Source organism: Cyanistes caeruleus, unplaced genomic scaffold, assembly GCF_971803275.1.
Source record: "Cyanistes caeruleus unplaced genomic scaffold, bCyaCae1.hap1.1 HAP1_SCAFFOLD_89, whole genome shotgun sequence".
NCBI classification, from domain to species: domain Eukaryota; kingdom Metazoa; phylum Chordata; class Aves; order Passeriformes; family Paridae; genus Cyanistes; species Cyanistes caeruleus.
In genome coordinates, this window is record NW_028255894.1 from 870,314 (window position 1) to 883,605 (window position 13,292).

Consider the following 13,292-nt stretch of genomic DNA (forward strand, 5'->3'; position numbering starts at 1 on the left):
TAGTATGTTTCTTAACCTTTCTCTTAGATTTTAGAACAATAATATGATTTTCTAAATATATTTCTAAAATACTAAATGGTCTTATCATCAGAAAGAGGAGCTACAAGAAGAACATTTTGTTTTGTAACCAGAATGTGAGCAGTCATAACAAAAAGTGGGGCAAAGAAACCCTTGGACCTACTCCAGTGGGTTGACCCTGGGGTGTGTAACTGGGGCAGCTGAATCTCCTATTGAATGTTTCTGTTAAATATCCTAATTAATCAACCTTAATAAATTGTTGAAATAAGGGGCCGGGTGTGCCTCAACCCCACTGGGACACCTGGAAGTTTCCAATAAAGCTGTTTTTTCTTTACTCTTCTAACACTCTTGCAGACGGTTATTTTTCTCTTTTGATTATAGACAAGAGGAGGATGAGAGAAGCAGAAGAGGAATTGTAATCCCAGAATCACAGAACATTCTGAGTTGAAGGGGACACACCAGGAACAGCAAAGTAATGTTGGAACATTTACAGAGATGCCAGAATTGTAAGTTTGGGTGCTCAGTCTCTCTGCTGGGAGGCTCCTAAACAGCCTAAATGCACTGCTCTGATATTGTCATTGGTATCTGGGGCTCTCAGGGAGGCTCTGGCATCTGCAGCAGCTGAGTCAGGCCCTGCCCTTGGGATTGCTGCCAGGCAGGTGTGTCCATGGGAATGGGGTGTCCCAGCTTCCCTGTGACCTGTGGGGCTGTGGGCAAAGCAGTCCATGGCAAAGGGGAATGAGCTGAGCCCCCTCCCTGAGATCCCATCATGGGCACACCTGGAGATCTCCTTGCTGAGTCCTTCCAAGCTCTGAGCTGCCCTCCTGGCTGCAAATCTGTGCCAGAGCCTCTCAGAGTTCCCTGAATGTCCCACGGGGAAGGGCAGAGATGCCACAGCTGAGGAAATGCTGTTGGCTCTGCCAAGGGAGCCGTGAGTGTCCTTGGCAGAGGAGGTGCTGAGCCCTTGCCCAGAGACCTTTAGAGAGGGTGAGACATTCAGGGATCCCTCTGCTCTGGGCAGGGTCTGGTTTATGCCAGGGTGACACAGGAGTGTGATTGTGCTCTGATTCCAGCCAAAGGTGCAAACCCAGGGCAGTTGGGAACAAGCCCATCCAGCCCCTCACCTTCCCTAAGCCACAGGGAATCCTTTGCCTCTCACATCTCTCAGTGGGAAATTCTGAGTGCAGCAGAAATGCTGGGGATTTCTGACCTCAGAGAAGCAGGAACGATTTGTGGGTAGGAAGACAATTCCTAAAACCAATTCCTGCCATATTTTAGAAGTGTGTGCAGATGGCAACAAACCTTCCTGCATTAGGAGTGATTCCCCTGACAAATCCTGAATTTCCAGCCTTGTCCCTCTCCTGCATGGCCACAAACCCAGGGCGGCAGGTCAGGGATGGCTCCTGGAGAGTGCCCAGGCACAGGCCTGGCTGTTCCTGGAACACACAGACAGCACAGCTGGAGCTCAGTCAGGGACCTGGGTGAAGATTTTCCCAGAGCAGGAACAAAGGTGGGTGATCCCAGTCTCTCCTGATTTGTCACTATTATTTTTCTTCATGAACAGGTCCCCATGTGCAGCCACAGCAGATGTCCAACAGCAGCTCCATCAGCCACTTCCTCCTGCTGGCATTGGCAGACACGCGGCAGCTGCAGCTCCTGCACTTCTGCCTCTTCCTGGGCATCTCCCTGGCTGCCCTCCTGGGCAACGGCCTCATCATCAGCGCCGTAGCCTGCAGCCACCACCTGCACAGCCCCATGTTCTTCTTCCTGCTCAACCTGGCCCTCACTGACCTGGGCTCCATCTGCACCACTGTGCCCAAAGCCATGCACAATTCCCTCTGGGACACCAGACACATCTCCTACACAGGATGTGCTGCACAAGTCTTTTTCTTTTTGTTCTTCATCTCAGCAGAGCTTTCCCTCCTGACCATCATGTGCTACGACCGCTACGTGTCCATCTGCAAACCCCTGCACTACGGGACCCTCCTGGGCAGCAGAGCTTGTGCCCACATGGCAGCAGCTGCCTGGGCCAGTGCCTTTCTCTATTCACTGCTGCACACAGCCAATACATTTTCCCTGCCCCTGTGCCATGGCAATGCCCTGGGCCAGTTCTTCTGTGAAATCCCTCAGATCCTCAAGCTCTCCTGCTCCAATTCCTACACTAGAGAACTTGGGCTCATTGCAGTCAGTGTCTGTGTGGTACTTGGCTGTTTTGTGTTCATTGTTTTCTCCTATGTGCAGATCTTCAGGGCTGTGCTGAGGATCCCCTCTGAGCAGGGACGGCACAAAGCCTTTTCCACCTGCCTCCCCCACCTGGCTGTGGTCTCTCTGTTCCTCAGTACTGTCACGTTTGCTCACCTGAAGGCCCCCTCCATCTCCTCCCCATCCCTGGATCTGGCAGTGTCAGTTCTGTACTCGTTGGTGCCTCCAGCCCTGAACCCCCTCATCTACAGCCTGAGGAACCAGGAGCTCAAGGCTGCAGTGTGGACACTGATGACTGGATGGTTTCAGAAACATTGAACTGCTGGCCAATTTCTGCAAATCACTTGTAATAAAAGCCACCTTTGATATTTCTTATTGGTTTAATTTTGGAGGATCTTTTCTGTTGTTTTACTTATCAATATAAGTAAATATATCCACAATAAAATGTCATTATTTGTGCCCTTTCTCATTTTGTTTCTCCCTCCACCTTCCTTATGGTCACACACTGTGCCAATGAGGGGCTGTGCTCTTGATGGCTTTAAAGGAACTAGAGGATCTCCCAGCAAAGTTTTCTCCAGAGATGCCCCTTTTGTTCCCTTCTCTGGAGCTGCAGCAGCAGTGTCTGTGTGCAGAGCTGGGGGCAGATCAGTGCTGGCACAGCAGCTGTGGCCAGGAGCAGCAGCACTTGGTGTTGCCAGTGCTGCTCCCGTGCCACTGCCCCGCTGCCCTCCTGGCCCTGGTGTTGCTGCAGGGCCTGAGTGCTCTCGGGGCCGGGCACAGCCCTGGGGGTGGCAGTGCCGGGGCTGCAGCAGGGACAGGCCATGGGCACTGCTGGGGCAGCGCTGACGCCTCAGGGCAGGGCCTGGGGGCTCCAGGCTCCTTGCCCAGGCTCTCTCAAGAACACGGCCAGGCCAAAGCTCAGCACAGAAAACCCCCGTGAGCAGCCCCAGGCTGGCCGTGGGCAGGCTGGGGGCAAACAGCATGGCTGGGGCTCTGCAAGGTCCCTGGGGGAGATGGGAAGGAGCAGCAGAGCAGGGGCTGATCCATCCCCACTGCACTGGACACCCCAGGGCAGCATCCCAGAGCGTCCTCATGGAGCTGCCAACAGCATCCCCCCTGTGCAGCCCTGGCCTCTCCCCCAGCTCAGAGAGGTGCCGCATCCTTGCAGGCACATGTCATGAATAAAATCTCTCAAGAAATCCACCCCGGATAAAATACTGTGTTTAGTTAGGTACAGTTAATGTTCTTATCCCATTTGTAAACCTTGTACCCCTTGTTTACTCCGATGGTTGTTAGTAATGTTAATTACTTACCAGTTTCTGAAGTGTTTTAAAGGTTCTTATGAGGCATTCCTGTACCCTTTCCCCTTACTTCCCTGCTGCCTTGTAACAGAGCTGCTCCCATGGGGGCTAAATCAAACTAACAAAAGCAACCCATTAGAAAGGTGTGCCACAGGACGAGGCATCTCCCATGGTCGCTGTGCCACACTAGAACAAAGAAACTCCCAGGAAGCTGTGTAACCGAGTAAAATGCAAACTAAGGCATGCAGGACACCAAAACAACGAGCTAACAGAGGAATAAAAGGACAAGGAAACATATTCGAGCAAGCTATGATGCAAGATCATCTCCCTGCATCACCTAAACCTGCTTAGAAACCACCTTCCTGCATCACCATGACCTAAGAGGACTGGAAAGGACTGACAGCCCTAGAGAGCGAACCAGGACGACAGGTCCCTGGCTACTCTCATGAGGATGGAAGCCCCAGCTCTGCAGTGTGTGCTGCAAAGCTGAATTGTGTCTCCTCTTTGGAGCTGACAGTGTGGGAATGGCCGTGGTGCAAACAACCCCTTGGGCCCCTGCACCCCAAGAGCTGAATCCTAATAAAGGCATCAAACAGGAGTTTTGTCTCCTGGCCAATTTCTTTCAATTACCATGTGCCGTACGGGCCATGGCCGAGGGGGCCTGGACCCACCCGGAGCTCCTCCGGAGCCCAGCGGACTCCAGCTCAGCGGGGGCCGGCAGCGGGGCACGGCTTAGGCTCGGCAAGGTGTGAGCAGCCATGGTCCGGCCCAGCCTCAGCCGGGGTCCCGCAGCCTCCCGTCCCCACCCGGTCACTGCTGGGGCCAGCCCGGCCCCGCCAGGCCGAGCCTGTGCGATTCAGCCCTTCTGGGACACAGGGCCAGAAAGACTTCAGCCCTGAAGCAGCAGGCTTTGAGTTCAAGCCTTGGGAAGCACTTGCCAAAGGCTTGATGGCAATTCATACGTTCATCAAGTCACCCCACTCAAAGTTATGTTTCTAGAATCTTCCCGTGTCTCTCCCCCGATTGGTTGCAATTCGTCGCAGTATTTTGCATCTTTCTAACCCCAGTCTGTGTCTGGACCCATGCCCTCCGACTGCACCCTCACACCTCCCCTAGATATTGTTGTGTCTGCCCCTAGGCCTGGTCTTTGCACTTTGCTCCTGTGCTGCGCAGGCTTTATGGGCCTCATCCCTACTTGATTTTCCTATTCCAGTTGGTTTTGGGGACTCCAGCGAACCCGCTCCTTTAATTTCCTCCTCGGTTGCCCAGGTGTCAGGGGACCCTGAAGCTTTAAGGATTGTTGTGGCCACTGTCAGCACGACTGCAAGGGCCGCAGTGCAGCGGGGCCCGGCCCGACCGGCAGCCGGGTACCTCCTCAAAGGTGGAAGCAAGAGAGAGATTTCCCGGGCTTGCCTGTCTGCAAAATGTCAATCTCACCGAGGTGGATCCAGCTTTTTAAATGCTTTAATAGGTAGTCAGTTCCCACAGCTAGCCAGCTCTTGGATTTTGCTTGGCACAGGGGCAGCTCTTGCTTAGCAGCTCCTCTCAGTAAAATCATTTCCATGGGGGGCTTCTTCCCTGCTCACCAAATAGCAATTCATGCAAAAGCAGCACAAACTGTTCTTCCTGTCCTCCTATCTTTGCCAGAGAGCGCCTTTCAAAGTAATAATAATTGGGAGCGAGGGGGTTTACATTTTCCATTGCAAAGGAGCCTCCTGCCTCCCTTAGCAGGCCCCTGTCTTTCAAACGAAGACACACACGATCTCCTTTTGCACCTTCACTTGGCCCCAGCCACTCCTGATCATTTGAAGGAGCGGCTCAGAAGAAGGGGCTGCAATCCCCCAAGGCCTGGGCTGCTCCAGGCCGCTCCTGGTGCCTTGGGCTGTTGAAGGGGTGCCGGGGTGGGCTTTGTGACACAGGCACGGGGTGCTGGGGTGGCCTTTGTGACACAGGCACGGGGTGCCAGGTTGGCCTTTGTGACACAGGCACGGGGTGCCGGGGTGGCCTTTGTGACACAGGCACGGTGTGCCGGGGTGGGCTTTGTGACACAGGCACGGGGTCCCGGGGTGCCCTTTGTGACACAGGCACGGGGTGCTGGGATGGCCTTTGTGACACAGGCACGGGGTGCCGGGGTGCCCTTTGTGACACAGGCACGGGGTGCTGGGGTGGCCTTTGTGACACAGGCACAGGGTGCCAGGGTGCCCTTTGTGACACAGGCACGGTGTGTCAGGGTGGCCTTTGTGACACAGGCACGGGGTGCCGGGGTGGCCTTTGTGACACAGGCACGGGGTGCCGGGGTGGCCTTTGTGACACAGGCACGGGGTGCTGGGGTGCCCTTTGTGACACAGGCACGGTGTGTCAGGGCCCGTGGTGACGCGGGACCTTGCGGTGCCCAAAGTCCATTGTGACATGGCAGAGCCCCGCCCCGGCTGGGGGGTATATAAAGGGCTTGTGGGGCCTGGGTCAGTCCCAGGACAGTGGCTGTGTCCAGGTACCTGTGTGTGCCAGAGGACTGCAGGCATGGAGGAGGAGAAGGCGAAGCCCAAGTCCCAGCCCCCCAGGCCCTGGCCCGGCTCACAGAGAGCCCAGGCCTTGAGGGAGCAGCAGGAGGAGGCTGAGAGGGCGAGCAGAGGGAGGAGAGGAGCCGTGGAGTCCTGCGCTGAGGAAGAGCCAGAGCTCTGCCGAGGAGAAATGAACAAGTTCCAGCAAGGGACTCCAGGGGAAGCCTGCACTGAGCCACAGCTGTCCCCAGGAGAAGCGCAGAGCTGCCAGGAGCTCTCTGAGTGGGATGAAGGCCTTGAGCAAGAGCTGGTCCAAGTATGGGGGAGCTACTGGCATTTCTGGGACTGGGATGAGGGCAGGGAGCAAGAGCCCTCCCCAGTTGTCTCCGAGTGGGGCGAGTGCAGGGAGCAGGAGCCATGGCAGGCGGACAGCGATCACTGTCAGGAATTCTCAGATTGGGAAGAATCTCCTGAGCAGCGGCTGTCCCCAGGAGAAGGCACGAGCCGCCAGGCACTCTTGGACTGGGAAGCTTGCCGCAAGCAAGAGCTGTGCCAGGATGGCCAGGAGGTGACTGGAGGCAAAGCAAAGAGAAAATCCTCCAGGTCCAGCTGGGATGATGACAGTGATGGAGAGCTGGCTCAGGACAGCAGGGACTGCGACATCCTGTGCAGCCAGCTCAAGGCCTGGCAGTGGGAGGACGATGACTGGGATGAGGTGAGCGTCCTGGAGCTGCACGAGGAAGGAGAAGAGGCCAGGCAGGAGAGCCTGGCAGATTTAGCCCGAGAGGGAATCCTGCTGCCTGTCCCTCGAGAAGCTTGGGTGGAGTGCCAGGAGCCTGAGCTGTGCCCGCAAGAGCAACTCTGTGCCGGGCCTGGCCCTCTGGCAGCCCAAGCCACGGTGGAAGATGTCTCTTCTCCTGGGCATCCGCTTCCCCACAGGAAAGGCCGCTCGCTCTTGAGGCGGGCACTGCGGATGCTGCTGGCGCTGCGGGAGCTGCAGGGGCTGTTCCACTGCCCCTGCCTGGCGGCACAGCCACAGGATCAGCGCCCGCTGCCAGCAGTGCTGGGCTGCAGATGGCGGCTGCCCCGCGGCCTGCCCGGCGCCCCGAGGGAGCCGCACGGGCTGCCCCGGCCTGCGCTGGCCCTGCAGGCCGAGTCGGCCCCGGCCGCTCTGTGGCACCCCTGGGGCAGCTCCCCGAGGGCACACGGCAGCCCAAAGCGGCACCCGAAGGGGGACCCTCACTGCCGGGGCTCAGCGCCGCATCCCGGCCCATCGTCCGGCCGGGAAGGCACCTGGAAAGTCATCGGCTCCCAGCGGCAGCCTGGCACCGCCAGCGGCACCCCTGCACCGGGTCCCCGAGGGCCACAGCCACACGGCTCTTGGCCCTTTGCAGGGACACTGGCTCCAGCTCCTCCCTGCTGGACTCCAAGGCCATTTCCTCTCCTCCGGAAAGGACTCCATGCTGATCCTGGGGCACTTTGGCCATGAGGAATGGACACAGACAGGAGGTGTTGCTCCCAGGACACGATGGCAGCCTGCTGGACTGCAACACACACAGTTCTAACAAAAGAAAAGAAAGTTGTTTTTAGGAAGTAGTAGTAGAAAAGAAAAAAACCCCAAACCCACCTCCCCCCCAACGAAAACCTGCATAAGACCCTCCAGAAACCAAAAAATGATAAAGAATAAGAATAGGAATATTAGGAAGAAGAGGTAGAAGCTGAAGTAGATGAAGACCTAGTAGTACTTAAAACATGGAAAATTAAGAATAAGAATAAAATGTTGGAGTCTGGAATACAGAGTGTGTGCCCTTGTTTCTGATACTTAGTTATAAGATCCAGGTATAAGTTCCCCCAGGCAGGGCAGGTCCCTGGGTTCTGCCCCTGGCCCAGATAGTTTTCAGATGTGAAAAACTATCAGAAGTAAGGTTTTAGAAGACAAAATGTCTTCCCTGCTGACAGCACCATAAGGAATAGCTGCAGGGCAGAGTTTTAAAAACAGAGGTTGTCTTGACCTCTCTACAGCCTTGCATGGTGCTCAGCATGATAGATCAGGGGAAAAAATATTATAGTGGTGTGGTAGCAGCCTCAGGGAGGCAAAGAGTTAACATTGTCCCACCCCAAACCCCTTGAGAAGGGCAGCCCAGGTGTTCTGATTGGGTTTGAGTCCCTGAGGGGTTCTCCCTTGCTGTGCTTCTACTGCTCCCTGACCCTGAACTCCACCCTCAAAGGTGGAAACCCTCGGGGGTTCTGTCCCTCAAAAACCCCTGCTGTGCCTCTGTTCAGGGCTCTCTGTTCTGGACCTGACTTTGTTCCCATGCTGAATAAATGGTTTCGTGAACTGGGAGCCCGTCTCGGTGTTTGATGCTGGTCCCCAGAATCCTGCTGCTTCCCTGGACGAGATCCTGAGGTTGCTGATTGCAACATATGGTGAGAGATTGCGTGGCATCCAGCAAAGCAAGGGAACAGCAGGACCCAGCTCCATGGACACCTCGTAAGTCACCGGCTGATGGCCTGAGAGCCAGCGAGACCCCGCCTAAGAAATGAGGACTCGAGAGTACCTGGCAGGAAGGCTGGGTTGGGAGTGCCTCGGGCATGGGGAAGAAAAGGGCTTACGGAGGTGTGGGAGCCGAGACCAGACACTGGGACACCTTACATCACCCAACGAGACATATTATGGACGATATTAACATTATGAACGATTATATTAACATTATGGACAATTATGGACGGTATGGCTCTTCCGGTGGACTGTTTTTGTCTTCTGTGAAGTTCCTTTTTTTTTTTTTGGTGTATACCTCCCTGTACCTTCCCCTTTCCCCTGTTCCCAAGGGCAGGACAAAGGGTGAAAAAAGCCAAGATGGCTCAGGGCTGCTGCCAACTCCCTGTCACCCCGGTGTCTTTCTGCCATCCTGTTAGCGTTCAGGAACACACATAATCGCGAATGATTATATGAAGGTGCTTTATTGAAGAGCTCTGGGTATCAGGGTTACACATACCCAAATCTGACCCAATTTGGTTTTGAGTTGAACATATTTTATACTCTATCGTTATGCAACTTACATATTAATTATTAAACTTACATTGTTCTATTGTAAGCATTGTTTTTACCCAGGCATGGATTTCTCGTGATCCACCCTTAGCCCCCCAACATTGTTCCTCATGATCTTTAAACAATAATTATATCTAATCACATCTAACAATTGTATCATTTATCATCTACTGATTAGACAGGTGCAGTTTGACCTGATCTTTAGCAAGCACAAGGCCTAACATTTCTCAGGGCCTACTTTTCCCAGGGCTTACCAAACCTAACTTTCTTTCTAAGTCCCCAAATTTTCTAAGATTTTAGAACCTTTTACTATCATTCCCCCCTTTGAAAGCATTTTCACTTCACCATAAGTGCAAATATTATCACTCAATACAGTCCTTTGTTTCTGAGTTTATACTTGGTGTTCTTCAAATCCTTGATTGATGTAAACGTTATCCTGGATGCTGTCAGGAACTGGAGAACCAGAAGATGGTGGGTGTGGATCTCATGTCACTGCCTTTATTATTTTCTGGTTCCAGGACGTTTTCTTCTGTATTTCTCCTTTAAGATGCTGTAAACTAACCAAATTGCTAAGAATACTATTATTAAGATTATCACACTCTCAATGATAGATTTAATCCATGAACTCACATTCCACCCTAACCCTTTGAAGATTTTGCCTAACCAATTTATAGTTAAATCATTTTGCTTTTCCTATGCTTCATGCTCTATTTGTTGCAACTAATTGATGTCATATTCTACATCTGCAGTCACATTTGGGATGTGGATGCAGCAACGATCAATCTGTCCCCTTAAAAAAACTCATACACTCCATGCTCTTTCAAGAGTAATAAATTGTAATTGTATGTTTAGTTCTTTAAATCTTTCCCGGGTGACTCTTGCTAGTCTATCTACCTGACCTGTTGTAAGAGACCGTCCAAGATTCCCTCATCTGTCTCACAACCGTCTCAAGGACAGAGACTGAGACCCTGAATATCACAAGAGACTTGGTTTGGGGGTTTGGGCCTAGCTGAGATGGATGTTTGCCAAGTGATTGTTTGCAGGTGGTTGCACGGTACACTGCTCTTGTTCCTGCTGGTGAGCAGAGGCTTGGTAACCTGCACAACGGGTTTTCCACGACTCATGGCTCTCATTCCTGCTGGTGAGCAGAGGTTTGTGCCTGGTACCCTGTGCAATGGGTTTTCCACAACACCTTGTCCTTGTTCCTGCTGGTGAGCAAAGACTTGCAAGACATGGATCGCTCTGTACCCTACACCTGCTCCCTGCGCAATGGAATTTCATTACAATGATCATCAATCTCATCTGGTTTTGGCCCTGCACCCCTCGCTTTGCAAAAGACTATAAAATTATACCCCAAACTCACCTTCCTTTGAGATCTCCCCAACAGACAGAAGACTCTGCGTCGTTGGACAGCTGAGTGGACTTCGACGTTGGTAGCTATAATCCCCTTACTCTCTTTTCCTTATGCTTTGCTTTCTCTTCTCTTTCCCTCTATCGCATATTAGTGCTGATGAGCACTCAATAAACTGTGTTTTCTTGTTTAAGTCCTTGGTTTGCTGATAATCTTTTGTACTCTAAGACCGGCTAAAAGAACCACATCACGAATCCCACCTTGCGGATCGTGACATAAATTGGCGTCACGGACAGGATTCTGAGAGACAGAAGGGGTTGCAGGTTGTTGTGCAGTCTGTATCAGGGGAAGGACGTTTTGCTTCAGCCGCCCCTAGCCTGCCACGCTGGTGAGCAGTGTCTAGAAAGCAAGGGAGGCGACTCGAATTTCTCGCAAACTGCACACGCCCAGGTGAAAAGCACCCCTACACTCATTTGAGGGCTCTGTCTTCAGAATTTTACACGGGATCTTTGAGTACAAAAGGTGGGACTTACTGGTTTTTTATATGCTGACTGCTTGGTGTAGCGGAGAGACAACCTGAATTTTGACATAAAGGGGTGCCTCCCAAGCATATTTGGTCTCTCCACCCACGGCAGGGGGGAACGCAGCGTTGGCTGCGTCTGATGTAGTGTGACTGAGTTTTACCTCCCTGTGGTGGTTCTGTGTACTGTTATGTGTTTTTGATGAATTTTGACTGCTTGGTGTAGTGAAGAGACAACTTGAATTTTAACATAAAGGGGTTCCTCCCAAGCAGATTTTGTCTCTTCATCCATACAGGGACGCGAAGGGTGACATGGCAAAGGCTGCGTCTGTGCGTAACTTAAGTCTTACCTCCCTGTAGTGGTACTGAACCCTTCACACACACAAACATGAGTGAACACTCTGAAAACTCTAGTATAAAAGATAAAGCTGCATTCATTGCTTTGTTAGCAAAACACAATGCTAAGCCCTCCCCAGCTGGGGAAGAATGGGCTCAAAATAATTGGTTCAACCTGGAAAATGTAACTGATAGAATTTGCTCCCTGCAACATGAGGCAAAGTTCAAATTTGGCCGTAATAAAACCATAATTTGTTCTGTATTGGGAGCTTGCCTTACGTCAGCTGTAGAGGCTCGCACGAGACGAAGGCAGGAAGAGAATGTAATTATACAATACCTACAAAATTTAGTTGAAAGTTTGAAAAATGAAATTAATTTCTTACGAACTGCTCTGAGTGAGGAGTGTGCCAAAAATTCACAGTCTGCTGATTCCTTTAAGGAGTCGTTGGAAAAAGAAACTCCTCAGATAAATCACATATATCCTCAAGCAGAATTACATTTGGTAAAAAATTGTGGTGAGAACTATTGCTCCCAAATAAGACCTTTGATTAAAACAGAATATAACTATATGTCGTGGTTTTAAACCACTAACTAAGAAAATTACTTACTTCTTGCTGTGAGATACGGATTAGAATAAGAGCAAAACAGGCATACAACTTAAAAGGGAAAAAAAAGAAAGTTTATTGACAAACCACAATAATAAGAACACCAGAATAAACTTCTAGAAAAACCTTTCCATCCCCTATCTACCCACTATTCCCTTGTTCACATGACAACAGAGACAAAAACTCTGGAACTCTGATGGTTAAAACAGTCCTAATTCTTGCTAGTCTTTTTACCAATCTTTATAGAGAAACAGAAGTTTCTTCCTGTTAATTTATGGAGTTTCTCACAAGAAAACTATTTTTGTTATAGTTTTCTATTGCCCTAATGTTAGCTGCTCAGAGCTGCTATTATTAGAGTTCACTCCTCCCATTTTCACATCACTCTGAAGTATGTATGGGCCATGAGTCTAGAGATAGCATTTTTAAGGATAAGTTATTCAAAGGCAAAAAAAGTCTTCTTCATCTGTTTCTGTGAGCTTCACCAGAAAACAGTTTTCTCATGGCCTCTCAGGGCTTCAAATCTCTCAACAGTTTTCTCATGGCCTCTCAAGGCTTTTAATCTCCCAGTACTTCACTATACTATAATTACTCTTTACTCAAATTTACACTTCGAACACTATTCCTCTCTAGATCTTATATCATGAATTAAAGGAGTTCTTTTCAAGACTTCATTGTCCATCTCCATAGTTTTAACAGGGAGATATTTCAGCTTAATTAAAGCATCTTCTTAATTCTCTACCTTTCTTGAAGCTTCTTTTCTTTCCTGTCACTGGTAGTTTATAAAGTCTCTTTTCATGTTGATCTCTCTCTCTCTCTCTCTCTGGATAAAAAGATTAATCCGCAAGTCTCATCTGGGTAATGAAAGAGTTAAAATCTTGCCCAGGCTTTTGTAGATGGTTTGGGGATCTCTGCCGAACAGGAGCTGGAGCCGTCTGCGATGGAAGGTTCCTCATGGCTGCTCTGGAGCGTGTGGTCTCTGCTCCAACCCGCTGCAAGTCCAGGGCCTCTCTCCTTCTTCACTGGGCAGTTTCTAGTGAATTAGTTACAGCAAAACCTGCAGCCGAGCCAGAGATCGGCTCGGCCCGGCCCGGCCCGAGGAAAACCTTCCCCAGGCCCCCCCCATCTCCCGGCCGGGAGACGGGGCAGGCCCGGCCCCATCCCCGCCTGGCCCCATGGCCTGGGCAGGGACGGGAGGCCTGGAGCTCCGCCACCCTCCACAGCCAGAAAACAAAGAGAACCCAGAGAGCTCTGCTTTTACATTTTAAGGTAGGGTTCACAAGTTGATCCCACTTTTCAATGGCCTAAACTGCTGTCAATTCCCAGCAATGACCGATAATTGGTCAGGAGAAAAGACTCCAAGCACTTCCCAGCAACTCCAACTCCCTTAAAGTAACTCCATGACACCCAGC

The 13,292-nt window shown here is 51.3% G+C and overlaps 3 protein-coding genes across 9 annotated transcripts in view; 2 read left to right on the top strand and 1 right to left on the bottom strand.

Annotated features, from left to right (window-relative positions):
* Positions 1 to 13,292, top strand: part of LOC147646628 (maestro heat-like repeat-containing protein family member 7) — a 170,475-nt gene that overhangs the window by 108,176 nt on the left and 49,007 nt on the right. For 2 of the 4 annotated variants that reach the window (XM_086873183.1, XM_086873184.1), the window contains exon 16: positions 3,661 to 4,119. In XM_086873183.1, coding sequence (XP_086729309.1) covers positions 3,661 to 3,662 — 2 coding nt within the window. In that variant the 3' untranslated portion in view covers positions 3,663 to 4,119. Of the gene's footprint in view, positions 1 to 3,612; positions 4,120 to 13,292 lie in introns of those variants that run through there. The other 2 variants (XR_015281824.1, XR_015281823.1) reach the window with 2 other exon arrangements.
* Positions 1 to 13,292, bottom strand: part of LOC147646629 (maestro heat-like repeat-containing protein family member 7) — a 237,373-nt gene that overhangs the window by 90,985 nt on the left and 133,096 nt on the right. The window lies entirely within an intron of this gene.
* LOC111922106 (olfactory receptor 14J1-like) lies at positions 313 to 2,670 on the top strand. The gene is made up of 2 exons (XM_086873206.1): positions 313 to 524; positions 1,583 to 2,670. The coding sequence occupies exons 1-2, from the start codon at positions 494 to 496 to the stop codon at positions 2,536 to 2,538; spliced, it is 987 nt and encodes a 328-aa protein (XP_086729332.1). The 5' UTR covers positions 313 to 493; the 3' UTR covers positions 2,539 to 2,670.